The following is a 21978-nucleotide window of genomic DNA, read 5'->3' as shown; positions in this document are numbered from 1 at the left end:
AAATAGCCTAATAGCAGCAAAGGGAGCACTGCTAACAGGTTTTCAGGCAGTGGCAGTCCATTACTTTAGCATTGTCTTTTGCCCAAACTGCACCTCATGCACTCATAAAGAAAAAAAGGACTGGCTCATTGAAAAGCTGTGTTGAAGTGTGCTGCATGTTGCAGTGGCAGAACAGAGAGCTGCACTGTTGCTTAGCACAGCCAGCTGACTCAACTCTGTCTCCCAGCTCAACCTCATGGCTGGCCTACATCTCAATGCCAGGGAAGGTGCGTGCACACGCACACACACGTACACATACGCTCTCTCACACACACACACTGTCTCTCTCTCTCTCACACACACACGTACACACTCTCTCTCTCTCTCTCTCACTCACACACACACACACTCTCTCTCTCTCTCTCTCTCTCACACACACACTGTCTCTCTTTCTCTCACTGACACACACACATACACGTACACACTCTCTCTCACACACACTCTCTCTCTCTCACTCACACACACACACACACACTCTCTCTCTCTCTCTCACACACACACACGTACACTCTCTCTCTCTCTCTCTCTCTCTCACACGATCAGTGATGCAGTGAAGGCAGAGCTGAAGCCAGAAAGCCTTCCAAGGTGCTTATTAGAGCCTGAGAAAAACAGAGGGAAAACAGTGGCAGGAACAGGAAGGAGGGGGGAAGAGAGACGGCCAGAGGGCAAGCGAGGAGGGAGCGCTTGGTCAACGGTGCACTACGTCTAAAGAGTCATGTGATACTATGTTCAACCGAAAAGTGGTTTTCTAACTTTGTGTGCGCACTGCGGGTGTGTAAGGAGGTGTGGAGCAGTGGTTCTCAACATGGGGTCCGGGGACCACCAGAGGTCCTTGAGGGGGATTCCAGGAAGTCCGCAGCAAATCGATTAAGTGTTAAACTTCACCATTATCTCATTTACGAGAAGTTATTGTTTCTCTGTTATACCTGCAATACAGGCAGTCAAAATGATATCTGATAATAAAAATGTTCTCAGATCTGGATCGGAGAGACAAAATCCGTGGCCCTAATGTGGACTAAATTAGGGGCCTTGATATGAAAAAGGTTGAGAACCACTGGTGGAGGGGTGTAGGGGGGAGGAGTGTAGGGGTGTAGGGGTGGATGGATGGATGGATGCAGGCGCACCTCGGGCAGGAGCTGGAAGACAGCGGTGGAGTACAGCGTGCCAATGGAGAGGGCGATGAAAAAGGTGAGGGCGCGCTTCATGTAGCGCGTGGTCATGAGGGGCACCAGGAAGGCTCCGGTGAGGGAGAAGGCACTGACCACCGTCACACTCAGGAAAGAGAAACCCCACACTGGGGGCGGGGAAGGGGATGGTAGGTGAAAATTAAAAACATATACACAGGCTCATACACACACAACTCATTTTAGAGTAGGGCCGGGGCTATCAATCAAAACGTTAACTTTCTTTCAATAGAATGATTGGTAATCGTGATTAAATAATGTCGAGTTATTTTGATGCACAATTCTGTTGTCTATATTAATGATAAGAAGAAGTAAATACTAATTATAATCTCTAATACGATGAGATCTGAATCAAATTAGGGATTATTATTATTATTATTATTACCATAGATTTCAGTGCAAAGGACCTCAATTTGATTCTAGTAGTTTACCGTTATATTTCAATAACAAAATGACAGTATTTGCTGATGATTCTAGTGATAAATCCTTTCATCCAGCCCTATTGTAAAGCATGGTTTGAAAACAACAAAAAAGATCATGTAAAGAGGGAGAGAAAGTCATGAGGAGGGACATTTACTGTGAATTGTGAATTGACTGACACCTGTAGAAAGGAATCAGGCTAAGGCCCGTTATAGTGACATGGTTTTCCTGCCCGTTTTGGCTGCAGCACCTGTGATGTTGATGGAAGAGATGTTAGGTGTGTTAGGTGTGTTAGGTGTGGAAGAGGTTTGCTCTCCAATCTGCTCTGTGGAGAGAGATGAGAAAAGACCTCTGACCTCTGACTTCTCGAGAAGGGACAAGAAGAGTAAACAAAGTGAAAGACACCCTTCAAATTCAGATCTAATCATGATCATTGAACAGACTTGGTCATTAAATTAACATGAGAATATTAAGAAAAATGAAGGATGAAATTGTCCAGTGAAGATGTGAAGAAGAAGGAAAAGGCTCCTGCTAAAAACAACGTGTGTGAGAGAAGTTGTGACACAATAACAGCAGATGTTCGATCTGAAGAGATATGAATTTGAAAAAAATGTTTGTCTCCCAAAATAGCCAGAATCATAACGTTGAATATGAAGTTAGTGATTTATTCTGTTGCCTAATTCTAGCAGTGATGCTTTTTCCATGACTTTAGCTCCCCTGCCTAGACGAGGAAAAACAGATCTCACGGCCAAAACAAACCTGCCCGCCTTGCACTACCGGGGGCTGGTGTGCTGGCTGAGGGCATGGTAGTGGATGATGAGGGTCAGCTGGGGATGACGTGTCAGCAGAGAGGGTGAGCTGAACATGTTAGTGGATGATGAGGGTCAGCTGGGGATGACGTGTCAGCAGAGAGGGTGAGCTGGGGATGACGTGTCAGCAGAGCGGGTCAGCTGGGGATGACGTGTCAGCAGAGAGGGTGAGCTGAAGATGGCGCTCTGGGCCCGACAAGGTGCTCTGCCTCTCTGCCTGAACTAAACAAGAGCAGAGCGCTGGAGGCTGAAGTCCCGCTGTCTCTCCTCTGTGGTTGGAATTGGAACATTTTGCCAAGTAAAACAGAGGCTGGAAACATCTGCTTAGAGATATGCCTCTGAGAAACCCTGATGTAGACAACCTTAAGGTGTGTTTACAAAGAGGGTGAGCAGCACATCGTCTTGATTGCGGGTGAACCTGCTAACACTAGGCCTCCTAGGGCTATACGAGGGATCAGTGTTGCTAAACAAATGGTAAATGGCCTGCATTTATATAGCGCTTTTATCCAAAGCGCTTTACAATCAGTAGATAGTCTACATTCACCCATTCATACACCGATGGCGGCAGGCTGCCACGCAGGGGGAGCAAGGAGGGTTAGGTGTCTTGCCCAAGGACACAGCGACAGCAGCTGGGAGGGAGCGGGGATCGAACCGCCAACCCTTGCGTCATTGGCCGACCCGCTCTACCTCCTGAGCTAAAGCCGCCCTAAACAAACTGCTGACTGGGGGGCCACTTTATAATGGGACCCTATGGAGCCAGCCTTGAGTGTCTCACTCTAGCAGGCTGTGCTTTTGACTAAATTCACTTCTTTTTAAAAACCGCGACAGTTCACACAACTTCAACATGATATACATATATTATACATCAGACCCGTGAGCTACTTCTACTCTCACTCAGAATGTCAAAATAGAAGCGATGTGATGTATCGTTGTTGAAATATTCACGTTTGTTTGGCACAACTCATACTAGTTAACTGCTGTGGTTGCGCATGTGGTCGTGATGTCGTCGCGCTGATTCGTCCGATTGGAAAACCAATAAGATGGACAAGACTAGTTAAAACAAGCCAATCGCTCTGTCAGTAAAGTGGTGATGGGGTTGCCATGGTCTTAAATGATCAGATGTTCTGCCAGATGCCTCAGGGCAAGACTGAAACAAAGACACTTTAGAATAAATACACAGTCCTTCAAATATTTGACAATTAACCAAACAAACGTCTATATATTAAGGCTATTTGCAGTGTATTAGTTTGAGTTCTCTCTGAAAGGACTAAGAGCAGGGAACAAATTGGTGGGTTTTATTCATTTAAAGCCGTTGACAATAGAGAGCCAAAGTGGAACGTCACTTCCTGCTTCAGCACTGTACCAGAGATTTTCATCCGCCGTTTATTTTCCCACAGACATTTCGTAAAATGCTTATAAAAAGTGTTTTACTTGTTCAAACCAAACGGTACATATATAATTAGAAACAGGAGAGATCGCATAACATTTCACTCGGACCAAAATGTAAAAAAAAATGCGGGTTTAAACTTATTTAGAACTTAATGTTCTATGGTCTCTCCTGATTCTAAATATAGCTGAACCGGTTAGCTACACTAACCGTTAAACCGTTACATTGAAACTAGTTTAGTTTGTCAACCCTGACGTCAGAGTTCAGTGAGATAGACCAGAGTTGAAAAGAGCAGAGCTCTTGTTTCTCACAGAACTCGGGTTGGTGGGTAAAGCTGAGCCCCAGGTCATTCATTTTAAAAGACAATGACACCTTGACCCCTTGTTGACTTCTTCTTCTTCTTCTTCTTGACTCATAAAACTAAGTACAGCACTGTGAACATTCCTGAAGTGGTGCCTCTGTAGGAGAGAGAGTGGCAGCGCCGCACCCTCCGGGGCAGAACATCACACAAGCTCCCCAAATTCTCCAAAGTCTGTCATTACCCGGCCTTTTTATAACCACCACCACCACCTACTCCACAGCCAATTTAGCTCCCACGTGACAGGAAGTCAAAGACTCTCTGAACAACAGCCTATATGCTGCTGAGGTCCACATCTCCAAGACCAACAGATTGGAAGCAGATGCCAAGATGGCTTCAGGAATTCCCAAGGACATCCGGTTGAGTTTGCCCCGTCAGCACAATAGATGGAGTTACAGTGGGACGGTGGCCAGGTTAACAGAGAGGAAGGAAGAGGAGTGTATGTCAGTGAGGCTCTTTGCTTTACAGATGGTCTTGAACTGGAAGAGCGCTCTGCTGAGACATTGGATCTGCCGACTGCGGCAGGATTGCAGGGGTCTAATGGATGTTCTGGTTTATAAGTCAGATTGAGAAATGCAATGTGAGCTTAGTGCAACAGTGCAGCATGCTAACTTTGGCCTTCATCCTGTTGGGGACATCGACGTATCATCGTTTCTATGCAAGCAGAGATGCACAGTTGGAGCTCAGATCTGCATCTGTTCTTACTGCATCCGGGTTCTCTTGGTAACAAAGTCTAGATCAAGTAGAAACGAGTAAGGCCAGGTAGAGTCGAGTTGTACTGTGCTGTTATATGTGGTGGAAATGAGACAATTGTAACTGCCAACAGGGCTGTAAAAAAGAGGGAAGGAACACTGGGCAAAAGTTTACGCAACGTTTTTATGTCATGCAGTTAGTCATTGACAGAGATTTACAGTAAGGGACCAAACAAAAGTTCAGCAAATACTGTATACATAATATTGTATAGCAATGGTGGGGGGGAAGCCGTAAATACATGAAACCTCAACACTGAGTTGTTGCAGAAGCAGAAGACTTGACAAACCTATAACACAATTGCCACCACAAATAATAAAACAAAACAAAACAGAAGAATACAGAAAATCAAACAATATGCAAACAGTCATCACACGTAATGCAAGATGAATCTCATCGTAAGGTTAAACAAAAACAAAAAAAGTATCTTAAAGTAAAAGATAAATACATTATTCAGAAGCCTGTTCAATGTTGCCAGATTCAGCTAATGGTTTCCAGCCCCAAATCTAAAACAGCCAAACAAATGCAGGTTAATGTAAACAAGCGGCTCTGTAAACCCAGCCCAAGCACATCTTTCCCCCACAAACCAGCCAACATGGCAACACTGAACGTGTTCAGAATTGGGGCTCACCTTCAGCATCTGAGGGCCTGGGGGAGGGCTCCTTGGTAAGCTCCTCCTTCTTCTCCGCCCCACAGACACCGCTGTCCAACTGCTGCAACATGGTGGGGCAAAGCTCCTTCAAGCCCCGCCCATCCAGCTGCGACTGCTCACTGATGCTGTAAACAGCCAGAGTGTCGGCAGGCAGACACTGGGGAGCGAAACAAACACATCGGTCGGCTTCTGGCAACGGTCATTTCAATACGACTATTATAGAGTACCGCAGGAATGAGTGCGGAAGTAGCACTTCGGTTCGTAAGGGGAAAAGTGATGGGCTTTTAGTATGGCGATTTCGGTTAAATGCGTGAAATAAGTAGCCTGATATTCAGACTGCATCGTGCAATTCATAAACTCATTTCCTCTTAGTCTGAGATTGTGCTCACTTCAGAGCCTTTCTATGAGGGGGCGGGCTTCGGTCTTCCCTAACCAATCACTAGAGACCAAGGTGTCCACGGCAACCTAACCTCGCGTCTCCAGGCTCTTCCCGAGGCGACCGGCTGGCACGGCAGGGCAGCCGCAGCAGTCTTGCTAGTCACAAGCACAAGCTAACGTAGCTACTAGCTAGCTAATGCTAGCCAGCTGCTCCACGTTAAGCGTTATTTAACGGTAGATAAATGAAAATGAAGAAATAATTTTCAGAAAAACATTACAGAACAATTATTAATAAATAAAAATGTGCATATTTCATTACAGGACTGTTTTATGATGTAGCAGTGTTCAGAGAGGAGCCTCCATCATATCAGAGGTGGACTGGAGGTGACTGGAAAAGCCGCGACGCCCGTGACTTAAAGCGAATGTGGGCCAGGGGCATAAAGTGGGCGGCCCAATGTGGGGGGGCCCTTGCTCGGAGAACGGCCATTTTCGAACTCGACCTTAATTTTGATGTCAACTACACGCCTGTAAAATTTCATGACTGCATCTTGCACGGTGTCCACAGACAGTAGTCCCACTACAATAGATGTCACCAGGACCACATTGCCTAGATGAGACACGCACGCGCACACACACACACACACACACACACACACACACACACACACACACACACACACACACACACACACACACACACACACACACACACACACACACACACACACACACACACACACACAAATAAAGCCACAAGAGATATCTGCCATTGTCAGGCCAAGTGTGCCAAGGTATGAAATGCTATCTTTAGAATTAGATCTCAAAAGTCACATTGAAATAAATACAGTGTAACTTTATCCATGGTAAATATCATATTGGGACACAGAGCCCATTCAGCATTTTTTCCCCGCATTCAACATTTCATCGTGAGGGGGGATTTCACTCCTAGTTACTTAGTGTTTATGAAACGCATTTAAAAATATGCGAGTGACGCATTGAATACCACTGCAGATAGGCATGCGCTAGTACAGTTATCGCCTTGGGGCCTCAGTTGCACTCCTGCCTCTCGGCACATGGGGTCACACTACAAAGACATTACATCGTAGCCGTTTCTCTCACAAGCAACCAGTAGAGACAGCAACACTCAAGTCTAGTGCATGATGTCTTCTCTACCTCACTTATCTAATACAGGGGTTCCCAAACTTTTCAGTTTTCAGTCCAAGTACCACTCTGTCCCAAACCAAAGTTCCCAGGGGCCACTTCCCACTGCAGATTCCCCCCCCTGTAAAATCAAATTAGCTGATTAGGCTGTGGGAAAAAAGGATCCCTTTGAATAAATTCTCCCTCACCAACATTTTGCCTAACTCTGGACTCTGGAGCATTATTTAGCCAACTTCCTAACAAGGTAGCAAAGAATAAAAATAAAAATAAATGCCATGCTCTGGCGGACCACCGGGCAGAGCCGTGTGGACGACCACAATTTGGGAATCACTGTCTTGTTTTTGTTCGACCAAACATCAGGGGGAAGGTGCGTTGTGCGATTGTTGGTTCTGGCGTTTCAGAAACCTTCACTTGACGCACACACAGTCACTATAACACACAGTCACTATAACACACAGTCACTATAACACACAGTCACTATAACACACAGTCACTATAACACACAGTCACTATAACACACAGTCACTATAACACACAGTCACTATAACCTTGTGAGCCAGCTGGCGAGATCATCATGAGATCTTTAGTGAGAACAAAAGCATCCGTCTGGCAGCGTCAGATTACAGCCACTACCGTTTATAGAGATAAACAAAAAGGTGTTGTTAATGAGCGAGGTTAGAGGAGAATGGATGAACAGACTTGTCTGTCGAGCCAACAGAAAGGCCATAAATGCTCCAATAACAGCTGTTCCCAGCAGCGGTGTGCAGAGGCCAGAGGGCATCTCAACAACACACAACATGTTGGCCCTCATGAGAAATGGGCAACAGCAACAGATGGCCAGCCGGCACTAGAGAGAGAGGTGTACCTAATAAAGTGGCCAGTGATTATGACCTAATGACCTCATGTCCTATATCATTTTCTCTGGCGAGTCCATCACCAGGCCACCATTGCTCAGGGTCGATCCACTCAAAGCAGATCAGCATGTGAACAGTGAGTCAATGGGACATGCCACTAAGCTTGGGAGATAAGCAGAATATTTCAGTGATCTGGGATCAGTGGCACCTTGTTCCCCCCGACAGGCCTAAGCTGTGCCACCTCCACTCATGATGGCATCATCACCTCAGTAGATAGAGGGGCAGCTTGTGAACAGGCAAGGCAGGCAACTGCTTGGGACCACCTCCCCCCCGCCCCAAGGGCTGACAAACTTTACTATCCACAGCACTGACCGCAAAACCTTCTCTATTAAACAACCAATTTGCAATGACATTGAAAACCTCCCTAAAGGAGCCCCATGTCATTCCCGTCAAACTTGCATGATTCACGTACATTCTCCATGAATCATGCAAGTTTGACGGGAATGACTCACCAACGGCCACAGAGAATCATTCCCATCAAACTTGCATCATTCATGTACAGTTTCTTGAATTGAAAGTGAAACTGAATGAAAATGAAGAAGAGTGAGGAAAAAGAAGCAAGACAGTGGAGCAGATGTTGATTAACGTTAAGCAGATAACTGAATGCTGTTATTTAGTCTAGCGGGTAGACTAGCCTTAATGGGGGAGCTACTTGAATAATTTAACCAGCTAACTAAGCTAACAGTTATGCTATGAATGCTATGAGAGCAGGTCACAAAATGATCGGGTGTGAACTGAGCCAGCATCAACCGAGCTGCTGGAAGTGTAAAGACGCACGGTGAGTAGACATGGTGTTCTTCTCACCTTGGAGCCGTTGGCTTTGGGCGCTGTGGCCGGAGGTCCCTCAGTAATGCCAGTGGCATTGCTGCTGTCGCCTTGGGCCTGCTGTCCCTGGGTGAGGCGGGCCAGCAGAGAGCGGAGCTGGGGCACGGTGATGGTGGCGTTGTCTCCGTAGCGCGACAGCAGGTATTGGAGGACCTGGGCAGGAGACTGGGTCTGAGCCTGGCTGTCCCCCTCCTGGCCCAGCACCCTGCCCGGGGGACAGAGCAGCACAGCGAGCACCAGGGAGAGCATCAGCTGGTGCCGGACCAGGGTGATGGCAGCGGTCGCATGGCCTTGACGGGACTGACTGAGCATGGCTCCTCCACTGGCTAGAGGGATAAGATCTGGGGGGAAGGGTTGGGAGAAGTAGTTGGAGAGGGCGTTTCATTGGTAAAGAGCATCTCAACATCTAATTTAAAACAACCATAAAATTATCACAGAAAATCATTGTTGTTTTAAAGCTATATCATTCATGTTGGTGCCTCCAAATAACAGCAACATGAACTGTTTGAATGCTTTAAAAATCAAAACCTGAATAACACGGGCGGTCTGTGAAACTTTATAACAAACAGACGAGGGGAAAATATCTCATGTTTTGGCGAGTCCAGCTTTTTCTAAAAGCTCGACCTCGCTGGCGTTCAACATTCAGTTTATGTTTTTTTTTTAGCTTTTCTTTCTTTTTTGTTGTTTGTTCTTCTCCCTTGTTCTTGTTTATATTGTCTGTTTTTGCTGTAACTGTTTAACTTAGATTTAATTTCTGAGGTAGGAGACCTCGCATAAGCCCTCTGGGGTTTCTGTCTCTTACCCGCACAATGTTTGCATATTCTTGTATCTGTTCCGTCTGTTTTTGATGTGTGCAAATAAATAAATAAAATCAAATAAATGTGTCTCTTAAGTTTCAATACAGATACAGATACAGAAAATGTTATTATATATCCCCGAGGGGCAATTCAGTTCCTACAGTCCACCACCACATACAAATATACACATGACAGTCATACAGCACAAGTCAATGGAAACTCAGTCGTTGGCCTGGTGGGCCCGCCAGGCCTGTAGAATGGTAGGGGAAACACTGCACTGCATGGGGGGCACAACCAACCACCTATTCATTACACAACAACAACACACTTCCACAACACAACACAACACAACACAACACAACACACAGACTATCAATGGCCTACTGTAATATCAGGTAGACTAAAGTACAATAACACTCTGACACAAACACAAACAAACAGTGTAATGTTAGACATACACACTGTAGTGCAAATAGGGAAAACTATTCCACTCCCCTGTTCAAACACACAGAGCGTCAATTCATTCCCATACACCCCCCAGTCAGCCTTCCAGGTCTACAGAAACGCTGAGTGAAGCAGCTCCATTCATTCATATGAGAGACACTCACCTCTTTCAACTGGGGCCCTGGTGGTGCTGATGAGTCTTGTGTGTTAGTTAGCCTGCCTGCCCCGAGGCTCCTGGACGGACGCCTACAGGTTAGCTAGCTGCTAGCAGGGAGGCAGCCTGGGGACGTAGCCAGCAGCTGACAGAGAGAGAGATGCCTATAGAGAGCAGCAGGCTCCTCAGGTGTGCAGTGGGCTGTGGAGGAGGAGAGGAAGACAAGACAAACCACGGTTACGACTCAGCGGCGAGGAAGAAAGGAACAGGAGAGGATGGAAGAAAGAAAAGAAGCAGTGAAGAAGAAAAACGCGGTCTTAACCCAATAGGGCAGCAGGCTTATAAAGTGGCTGTGTTCCTATCCATCCACTTGCCTTCTTGAGATTCCAAACTAGCCACAAAGTCAAGCAGCGTGCCAAAACCACGGCGCTCATTCCTTGTTTATTCCTGTTCTGCTGTATATAGTGAAGGCCATTTAGCTGGCTAGAATCGGCCAATCGGCTGTGGGCACATATACTGTAGCCGCAAAAACATCTGATCCAGCTGCTGTAGAGAAGCGCAGATAACTGTACCGTTATTGCTGACTGTATGAATGTGAAGCAGGGCGGTGCTGTAAGAGATCATTGCTGACTGTATGAATGTGAAGCAGGGCGGTGATGTAAGAGATCATTGCTGACTGTATGAATGTGAAGCAGGGCGGTGCTGTAAGAGATCATTGCTGACTGTATGAATGTGAAGCAGGGTGGTGATGTAAGAGATCATTGCTGACTGTATGAATGTGAAGCAGGGCGGTGCTGTAAGAGATCATTGCTGACTGTATGAATGTGAAGCAGGGCGGTGCTGTAAGAGATCATTGCTGACTGTATGAATGTGAAGCAGGGCGGTGCTGTAAGAGATCATTGCTGACTGTATGAATGTGAAGCAGGGCGGTGCTGTAAGAGATCATTGCTGACTGTATGAATGTGAAGCAGGGCGGTGCTGTAAGAGATCATTGCTGACTGTATGAATGTGAAGCAGGGCGGTGCTGTAAGAGATCATTGCTGACTGTATGAATGTGAAGCAGGGCGGTGCTGTAAGAGATCATTGCTGACTGTATGAATGTGAAGCAGGGCGGTGCTGTAAGAGATCATTGCTGACTGTATGAATGTGAAGCAGGGCGGTGCTGTAAGAGATCATTGCTGACTGTATGAATGTGAAGCAGGGCGGTGCTGTAAGAGATCATTGCTGACTGTATGAATGTGAAGCAGGGCGGTGCTGTAAGAGATCATTGCTGACTGTATGAATGTGAAGCAGGGCGGTGCTGTAAGAGATCATTGCTGACTGTATGAATGTGAAGCAGGGCGGTGCTGTAAGAGATCACTGCTGACTGTATGAATGTGAAGCAGGGCGGTGCTGTAAGAGATCATTGCTGACTGTATGAATGTGAAGCAGGGCGGTGCTGTAAGAGATCATTGCTGACTGTATGAATGTGAAGCAGGGCGGTGATGTAAGAGATCACTGCTGACTGTATGAATGTGAAGCAGGGCGGTGCTGTAAGAGATCATTGCTGACTGTATGAATGTGAAGCAGGGCGGTGATGTAAGAGATCATTGCTGACTGTATGAATGTGAAGCAGGGCGGTGCTGTAAGAGATCATTGCTGACTGTATGAATGTGAAGCAGGGCGGTGCTGTAAGAGATCACTGCTGACTGTATGAATGTGAAGCAGGGCAGTGATGTAAGAGATCATTGCTGACTGTATGAATGTGAAGCAGGGCAGTGATGTAAGAGATCATTGCTGACTGTATGAATGTGAAGCAGGGCAGTGATGTAAGAGATCACTGCTGACTGTATGAATGTGAAGCAGGGCGGTGCTGTAAGAGATCATTGCTGACTGTATGAATGTGAAGCAGGGCAGTGCTGTAAGAGATCATTGCTGACATGTGCCGCCCACTTTCCCTGGACAAATAAAGGTTTTATAAAAGGTCAGTCTGTCTTCCTTTTTTTCTCCTGCTTCTCAATTCTGTCGGGCCTCAACATTTCCCGTCTCTCTCTCTCTCTCTACCTCTCTCTCTCTGTCTCTCTCTCTCTCTCTACCACTCTCTCTCTGTCTCTCTCTCTCTCTCTACCACTCTCTCTCTGTCTCTCTCTCTCTCTCTACCTCTCTCTCTCTGTCTCTCTCTCTCTCTCTACCACTCTCTCTCTGTCTCTCTCTCTCTCTCTACCACTCTCTCTCTGTCTCTCTCTCTCTCTCTACCACTCTCTCTCTCTCTGTCTTCAAGTCTCAGTGCTGAGGCGAGGAGGCAGCCAGACAGAGACAGTTCTATTCAACAAATATCTCACGTCTCCGTCTCCCCACTGAATCATATCCTCTCTCCAAAATATCCCTCCTCTACTCTAGACGGTCTAATTTGGTCTTATCCTGAAGTAGAAAGAGAGAAAAAAAAACTGAATCCTTCTATTGTATTATTTCTCTCCCCAGCACTTCTCTTATAGGAAATCTGACCCTTGCCCACCTTACTGCTGGCTGCTGGTTATTATTATGTGTGTGTTGTAGGAATTGAAACTGACTATATAGTGTTCGTATGCTCATGGTAAGCTGCTCTGGAGCTGCCAAACATGTACGATGACGATGGATGATGGAGCTCTCCTCTCCGTCCGAGACAAACAGAGGTGTCCCTCCTCCTCTCCCTTAAGCTGTGTTCACACCAAGATATTTATTTTTCGCTCTGTCGCTTGATTCAACCCTTTGGAGTCGCTCTGTTTAAATCGCTCATCAACAGGCACACGAATTGACGGACATGTGGGGGCTATAACGTTACGCAATGTCATGCTGTTTGTCCACTACGAGCCACCGTCATTGTTTACAAGCTAAAGCCTATCAGCGTGCTCCTAATGCAAGCTCCATATACCAGTAGTACAGACTTCACTTCATGTCAGCTGTCAGCCTGTCAATGCGGTTTGTTGCCACACAATAAACCAGCGGTTTGTTCCGAGCCAGTGTGATCCTTGACTCGCTCTCACACGGCAGCCAATCAGCGTTGAACAGCGAGCGACTGATGCCAGCGTATTGTCGCTCGAGTTGGGATATTTCATCTCGAGCGATGAGCGTATTTTCTCCCTATCGCTCTGTCTCTGCCGCTCGGACGCCCAGCGATTTTTCTCCGAGGCGAATATACGCTCAATCGCTCGTTTGCATTGACTTTGTATGTAAACTCGACGCCAGCGAAAAACTTTAATAGGTCGGTGTGAACGCACCTTTACACACCCAGGAAAGAAGAGGCCAGAGGTAAAGTGAGCTCTGTCCTCTAACTCTTCCACATCCATATTTCATTAGAGAGAAGCTCAGTGTGTGAGGACATGGGAGTGGCAGGAAGCAGTGGCACGTGGGTGAAGCATGATGACAGCCTAGCTCGAGTTAACTAGCAGCGCTAAAGCTAGCTCATTTGTTTATATTTGGATATAGATAATTTATTAGTAAACACACACTACTACCACACCCAGAGATAGCTAAGGGGTTAACTTAACATCAATAAGCTTCTAGCAGGCTCTATACAGCATTTTCCATCATGTGTCTCTGGGTCTGATTTCATACAATCTGCTGAATGGCTTCATGGAACAGAACACCAAGAGGGAGAGGGCACTGAACAGAACACCTGAACAGGGCACTGTTCTTCTGTTCTTCCAGGTCAGGAACAGCTAAAGCTGTCAGAGCTTCTCTCAAGGACAGATGGTGAAACTAGTCAGAAAGGCAGATGGGGGCGTCAGAAAGAGAAATGTGATATTAATTTGGAGAAACTCTTGACTAGCACAAACAACACCAATGGTGTGAGAGACAGAGGCCACCAAATCATCATGCTGGACCATGGTCTCCTCCGTTTAAGTTTAATGCACCAACAACCTATTGCACAGGACAGGAGTGAATTACCCCATTTCCTTCAGGAAGTGAAGAGGACATATAAAGCCAAGGAGTCAACCTATGGACCAATCAAATGTGTCACATGACCTCTATGGACCAATCAAATGTGTCACCTGACCTGATTAAAGCTGACTTTGGTTCTCAGGGCCTGGCATGCGACAAGCAAACTTGTGAAAAAGTAATTGCTTTGCTACCTTTGACTCTGTTGCCTTGGCGATGGCAATAACTGATAGGGGTGGGAGAAAAAATCGATTCACCTAAGTATCGCGATTTTTAATGTCACGATTTTTTGGATCGATATTTTATTCAAGAATCGATAATGGCAAAAGCAAAAAAAAAAAAAAAAAAAAAAATTTTTTTTTTTTTTTTTTGGTGCTGCAGTCAGGCCACTCACTGAACAGCAGGTCAGGTGCCGCCTACTGGTTTACTAGTGGTTGTATTACTTTATTAGTTAGTCTGAAGTAATAATTACAATTCAGGGTTAAAGTGGGTGCATCTCATTGTAAAATTGGACTTGGCCCAAATTAGGCTTCAAACGGCCCAAATTGGGCTTCAAACGACCGACATTGAGCTTCAAACGGCCCAAATTTCACGCGCGTCGGCCCATATCGGCCTGGCCTGCTTGGTATCTAATGCCCAGCCTGAATTATGATCCCAGTCCGCCCCTGTTTTTAACTATATCGCCCAGCCCTACTCATGATATACAGTCTCTAGTGTATGATTCAACTTTTCCCATGTTCTAATCTAGTGTAAAAAAGCAAACAAACTGAAAAAAGAAAAGAAAAAAAGAAACAAAAATCGCAATAAATCGTAATATCGAATCGCAATAATCGTAGAATCGCAATACTTAAGAATCGCAATATAAATCGAATCGGCACCCAAGTATCGTGATAGTATCGAATCGGGAGATAAGTGAATCGGCACAGCCCTAATAACTGACAACTTGGAACTTACATGCACTCATGGCTCCTATATAACAATAACTGACTGACGACTTGGAAGAGTTACAGTACATGCACTCATGTTCCTAAATAAGAACTTGTTTTGTTTTTTTGCTGTGGAAAGGGCATTGCTCTTAACAACAGCTGGGCTAAAATAAACACCGACAGAGCTCAGCTGTAGCCTTGGTAGTCTTGGTTGATGAACTGAGGTAAAAAACAAACACACAAACTGGGCTGGAGAGGAGACGCTTTCACAGCCAATGTCAGCATGTCAGGTCACAACTGGTGTCACCGCATACTCTGATAAGATGGAGACAGACAGAGACACCGTGCCTGCTGTGTGTGTGTGTGTGTGTGTGTGTGTGTGTGTGTGTGTGTGTGTTTAGATCCTCAGGGTCCAAGGCCTGGTTGGGAGATAAGAGGTGATAGGAAGTTAGAACAGACTGGTTGTCTGCAGGTTATCTCCAGCAGGGACATCTTCACTATCATAGCAAAGTCCTCTGCCATATTTAATAGGAGCTTCTAGACAGCCGATGAGAGGAGAGGAGGAGAGGAGAGGAGAGGAGAGGAGAGGAGAGAGCAGGATATGAAAATGTTTACACCCAATGCACACCAGATGCATTGTGGATGTAGTAAAACTGCCGGATCAGACTCGTCTCGCCCATGTTAATAGATACTGGAGCCGTACCACATCTGTTCCAGATCTGGTGGACATTAGCCCTTAGTCACAGTAGGCATGGGTCGATTTCCGGTTTTACCGGTTCGGTTCGGTATACGAGCCCAAACCGGTTTGATCACGTGCAAACCTAAAAAAAAAAAAAAAATTTTTTTTTTTTTTTTTTGCCAGTCCATTCTGATTGCACTATTGTTCGTATTAGCCTCTTCTCAAGTTGCACTAGTAGGCAAAAGTCTTATTTTGTTTATTATGTTGATGTTTGAAGAAAAGTTAAGCTGAATAGTTATGAGAAATAAAAACAGTGTGTTGTTACAGTTAAAAGGTTCTGCTTATTTGTATTCAGTGTTCGTGCTGGTTGGAAACATACCAGCTTAGAGGTGCATTATCGCCACCAACTGCAGCCGCTTTGATACGTTTTTTTGGGGAATATCGAACCGGTTTCAAAATGTTCAAACCGACCCATGCCTAGGCCCTATATTGTGTGAATTTGTGAGTTTTGAAGTTTATAAGGCAGCTCAGCTGTAAGCCAATCCATTCTGATTGCACTGCTTGTGTTTTTATTAGCCTTTTCTCAAGTTGCACTATAGGCAGAAGTCTTATTTCATTTATTATTTTGATGTTTAGAAGAAAAGTTGAGCTGAATAGTTATGAGAAATAAATACAGGGTGTGTTTGTTACACAGGTGTCCTGCTTCTTTTTATTCAGTATCATTGCTGGTTGACAATACCAGCTTAGAGGTGTATTATCGCTATCAGGTGGACTGAAGTTGCACTACAGACAGTTATGGGCCACACTCGGGAGCCCTGCTTAAATTTTTTTTTTTTTTTTTTTTTTTTTTTTTTTTTTAATTACAAAAAAAATCGGTATACCGGTTCGATCCGGTTTAGACGGCAATATCGAACCGGTTTTAAATTTTTCAAACCGACCCAGCCCTAAGTCACAGACAGTCTGCTGGCTGGTCTCCGATCCCAAAGGCATGCAGCCGATCCCACTCTGCCCGTCCCCTCACACTCTCCGTCCTTACAAAGTCTCCTGTTTGTCCTACCTTAAGGCCATAATGAAATCTGTTGGATTTTTTTCCCACAAATTCCATTTTATTTCTTTCACAATTCTGTTTTTTCCATTTTAATTCAGGGGTTAGGATCGATATTTTGATGTCTTGGCTCTCTCTCAGACAGCCTCTTCGACATGTTTCTCAGTTGTGAGGTGAGGTGACATAACACACACACACACACACACACACACACACACACACACGCACACACACACACACACACGCGCGCGCGCGCGCGCGCGCGCACACACACACACACACACACACACACACACACACAGAGCATTGGGAATGAGTAAATGAGTACATGTTATCAGCACTACTGTACTGTCACTCTCTCTCTCACTCCCACACAAACACACAGGTCCTGCATCCATAAAAACACAGCCTCACTGAGAAAGTTTCCCTTGTCGTCATCACACCTTCATCATCAGCTGACTGAGTAGAAAAACATCATCACCTTCATCAGCTGACTGAGTAGAAAAACATCTACGTTTACCCACTAAACCAACAGCAGCACAGTGACGCTTTACCAACACTGACTCGTCATAAGTTTAGCCTTTAGTTTCCATCAGACTGTGAATGCCACATGGAAGTAACGATGTGTCTTTAAGCTATAGAGTAGTACAGGACGGACAGGATTATGTAACAGGAGTAAAACGTTAACATTTCAACTTAAAGATTTATCACTAAGTTATGAAAGACCGGCACAACTTCCAAACAAACAGGTTTGTGACGCTGCATAATTTATCATCTGGACAAAGGCTCCGCTCTGCCAATTTGACCCTGTGCTCTACTAATACTGTCTGTCTGTCAGCAGGCAAAACCAACACCAGCCCCAATCTGGACACACTCATAACTGACCTCGGTGTTTACATTTAATAATCCTAAATCAACTGTTGGCATGACGACGAGCTAACATCTCATTTAAGAACAAATGCCACAAATGCCTGCACTCACCTGCTACCAGCACGAGGAAAACCCAACCGTGTCAATCCTGGAGAATTGATGTCACAAACGTAGTTATAAACCAATCCAAGATTTTCCATTCCCAGCATGAAAGGGGCGGGGTTTGTAATAAATAGCCAATCACATGGAACATGGACAGCTTAAGAGCAGTGTATAAAATAAAATTGAACTACTGGATCCCCAAGGCAAAGTGAATAATAGGAAGGATTCAGTGGGAGAAAGGAAATAGAATATGAGCACACAAGTTTAAAAAAAGGGCAATCAAATAGTACAAAATGATAAAACAATAAAGGTGGTCGACTACAAATAATTGTTAACATAACATACGCTGCCTGTACACGGTCAAAGTGGGAAGTTCTGCTGTTCTCTTCACATAGATCCTACAAAGACAAACTAGCCTATATGCCAATATACCCCCGTTTTGTACAGTAATTTAATTGTCTCACTTATTTGAATGCAATGTTTGCACTCATATCGGGTTTTGTAATTGGAATTTTTGCAATAAAACTGATTTCAATAAAGTCTACTTTATGGCATCCTGTAAGAATGCCGATGGCCAGTTTTGAGAGTTGATTGGCTTTTTATGTTTGGATCCTATAGCCTTAACATAGCTGTGCAGCCTCAGTTACCATGGTGATGTACCTGTCTGTCACTGGCTACTGTTGTGACATCGAACACTCTGGGTTAAACCTCAAGTTGCCTGGCTAACCCAATAATCTAACTCTCCAAATGCCTACCTTGGCCCTGCTTTGTTTCATTTTCTTCTCAGTATTATAAACTTTATGCATTGTTTTAATCCAAATCCTATGCATTGATTAGTTGGATATTGAAGGGTTTAGTTAGTACAGAGCTCCTGCAGGTAGATCTAGATCTCAATTCATCCTTAAAGAGACTCCTAAAACTAACATTATTTTAGACTAGAGATGTGCATTGAGCTCCAAACTCTTACACTGTTTACCATCTATTTTGTTGTTAGTCTTGAACAGGACTTTATTCTCTCATCTGAGTCTTGACTTGGGTCTGGACTGCCTTTGGACCTGAATTGGACTGTCTTCGAATCGACTCGGACTCGACTAAGGTGGTCTTAACTACAGCATACACAAAACAGTATCATAAATGCATGGCATGTGTCCAAAGCTGGTGAGGTGGTTAAGCTATCCCTCTCTGAACCGGATCGGATCCCATCTGAACCTGCTGCACCTCACCAACTCTCTAAGAAAACCTACTACTGTACTACTATTTCTATTATAAGGCATACCTTTAATAATCATAAAAACAAAACACAACTTGCCCCTTTGCAGATCTTTTAACAGCTGGCTATAGTTTCTTCACATACCTGCAGTTTGTCTTCGTTCCTACGACTGCACAGTGCCCCGTTTCCACCCCTGACCACTTTATATAGTGTTGGAGGGATGGATGGGTGTGTGCGTGTTAAGCTATGCTTCAACTCACCTGCCCTTCTCCAAAGCCTGTAATTACTGTTTGCTCAGGTGATATCATCAAGCAAGACTGTCATTAGTTCAGAAACTAATGGCTGTGGGCATAATGTCGGCTCACCAGCCATGACCAAACTGGCAGACTCTTCTTAGAGCCCCTTGTCCATCATGTGCTGTACTCATCATGAGTGTGCAACAAAAGCAGTGGCGATTCTAGAGTCTGTAGGGGCCCTAGGAAAGAATTCACCTCATCACCATTTGATTAATAACCTGACAGACACCAACGAAAAATACATCAATATTATAATTCCTCAAGTTCCTAGGACATATTGTATTAGCCTATTCACAGCTTTCATACATAGTGCAAAGTTTACTTTTTTTGTCCAACGGCCAAATGTCTAGTAAATGGATTAGCATTGTTTGTTTGTTTTTGGCTGGTGGTGAGTGAAGCAAATCTACCAGCCATGTGCAGGTTTATATTTTACCAGCATTTGGCTGGTGAATGGTGCTAATTGTGTGCCCTGCTTTCATTAGCAATCATATCTTAACTGTTAGCTTTACCAGGTTAACACATTGAGTGCCACAGCGCTTCAGTAAAATTGTCTGGAGCCTGTGCCAGATTCACTTCCATTCAGTTGAAAACAGCTATAGAATTTTTTCTATTATGGCTATATTAACGGGGCTGGACTTTAATGAAACATTGAACACTCCTGCTTCTTCCAAAGAAGAAATTTTGTTTCTAGACAGTTCCATTATGAAATTACAGCCTCTCAAAAAAGTGCACTTTCAAGGGTTTTCTGTCGTTTTTTTTTACTTTCCAAGATATAGTCCCTTTTATGAATACCTTTTGCACTCTAATTTCGAGCACATTCACTGACTCTGGCTGGTGTTTTCTGATGTGGTGGCGTGTGGTGTGGTTTCTGTGCAGCCACACACCCCTCTCCCCCCCCCCCCCCCCTCTCCACCTCTGAGCTGCGGGCTCCTCCCACACGCACAGAGTTTGCTTTCTCGACTCCGTTTTTGCCCCGGACAGATCCCAGCGCCCATCAAGGAAATGATGCGCGCTGGCAAACGCGACTGAACGAAAAGGCTTGGCCCGTTCGGCTTCGGATGCTGGCTTTCTAGGAAATCGTGTGGAGATAGATAGAAGCATAAGAGCTCAGTTGTGAGCGCGGATGCAGCCGAGCCCACTCTCGCTGTAGACAGAGCAATATATACGGCTCTGGCAGAAAGCATGCATCGGTTTCCACTTTCATCACGGCTTTCTCCGCTGTCTCCTGTACAAAGTAAAGGATCTGAGGTGGGTGGAGCAGCTCCTGTGACGATGTTTAAGGTGGCGCCGTGTGATCCCTTGAAGGGATTCATGCTCACTGGCTAGGTACGACCTTAAACAGCAGAATTATGGAATAATATGAATTATGATTTTAGGACGTCCACAGACGTCCTTGGCACTCCTCGTTACTTTTTTTTAGGACGTCCACAGACGTCCTTGGCACTCAATGTGTTAACTAACAACAACAAAATGTGACACCATTGCTAGGCTAGCTGAATTTATTCAAGTATCTCCCCCATAGGCTATACTAAAATAACAGCAGTCAGTTATCTGCCCAATCAGTATCTGCTCCACTTGTTTTTTCCCACATCCTCTTTTTCTCTTTCGTTTTGACTTCCAGATAACTTCTTAATTTCATTCACTTTCAATTGAAGAGAATACGTGAATCATGCACGTATTTTGATGGGAATGAGTCACATACCTTCTCTTGAATTGAAACTGAAAGTTAATTCACAGGGGATGACATGGAGCCCCTTTAGGGAGGTTTCAATGTCATTGCAAATTGTCCATTGGTTGTTGGAGAGGGGTTTGTGGTCACTCACTGCTGTGGAGTCAACTTTGTCAGCCCTCAGAGGGCCCTAACGGACTGGGGCCCCAGGCAGTTGCCTGCCTGCCTTGTCTGTTCACAAGCTGCACATCTGAAAAAGACCACTCAACAATCAACATAATATTATAGGTCTTAGAAATAAGCTGGTTTGACTCATTCACCCTACTTCTGCCCAGCAGACAACTTAGTGGTCAGAGATGAAAAGGGAGAGTGGCTATGAAACGGATTTAAAGAGTTTATGTTGAAAAGTATGCTCATAGTCAGAGAGAATACAAATAAAGGGATAGCAGATGAACAGCAGCACTAATGTCATTATCTAGGCATAGGTCGTTTGGTTACTGTATATGAATAGGAAGATTGCTCATTACTCAAGGTTGTTCTTGTTCATGTTCATCTCTCTCTCTCACGCGCGCGCGCGCGCACACACACAAACACAAACATATATAACGTTACTCATTCACACTTTCTCTGACAAAACAAACTGCTGCTGGTGACGGACACTAGCGTTTAGTGATGATGGAGAGGAAGAACCGACAAGCCAGCAACATTAACGTTAGCTAGCGGGCAAAATCAACCAACCTCGATATAGCCATGCTTCAGGAAGAGCTAAGTTAGCTAGCGTTAACTAGCCGTGGAAACCCCCATCGGAATAGCTAATAAAAGTGAAGCGAATGAATGCATAAACTAACGGGCAGGATTGAGCTAGCTTCAGCCACTAGCTCGTTTAGCTACTTTAGCCTGCCATGATTAACCATATAGCTTACCCAGTGATGCTGTTTGAGGGGAAAGAAGGCTCGACGTCAACTGTCTTCAACAATGTCCTCCTTGTGACACGTTAGAGATGTGTCACTTG

General features: G+C 45.0%; 1 protein-coding gene across 1 annotated transcript in view; it reads right to left on the bottom strand.

Moving 5' to 3' along the window:
• The window catches only part of slc39a14 (solute carrier family 39 member 14), a gene marked incomplete at its 5' end in the record, with an annotated part of 36473 nt that overhangs the window by 10825 nt on the left and 3670 nt on the right, over positions 1–21978 (bottom strand). Inside the window, 2 exons of the mRNA XM_083644696.1 lie at positions 5579–5756; positions 8857–9218. Of these exons, the coding sequence (XP_083500822.1) occupies positions 5579–5756; positions 8857–9218 (540 nt within the window). The remainder of the gene's footprint in view (positions 1–5578; positions 5757–8856; positions 9219–21978) is intronic.

This window comes from Poromitra crassiceps, assembly GCF_964638095.1.
Source record: "Poromitra crassiceps genome assembly, chromosome: 10".
Classification (NCBI taxonomy): Eukaryota; Metazoa; Chordata; class Actinopteri; order Beryciformes; family Melamphaidae; genus Poromitra; species Poromitra crassiceps.
This window is presented reverse-complemented; position numbering and strand designations above follow the sequence as displayed.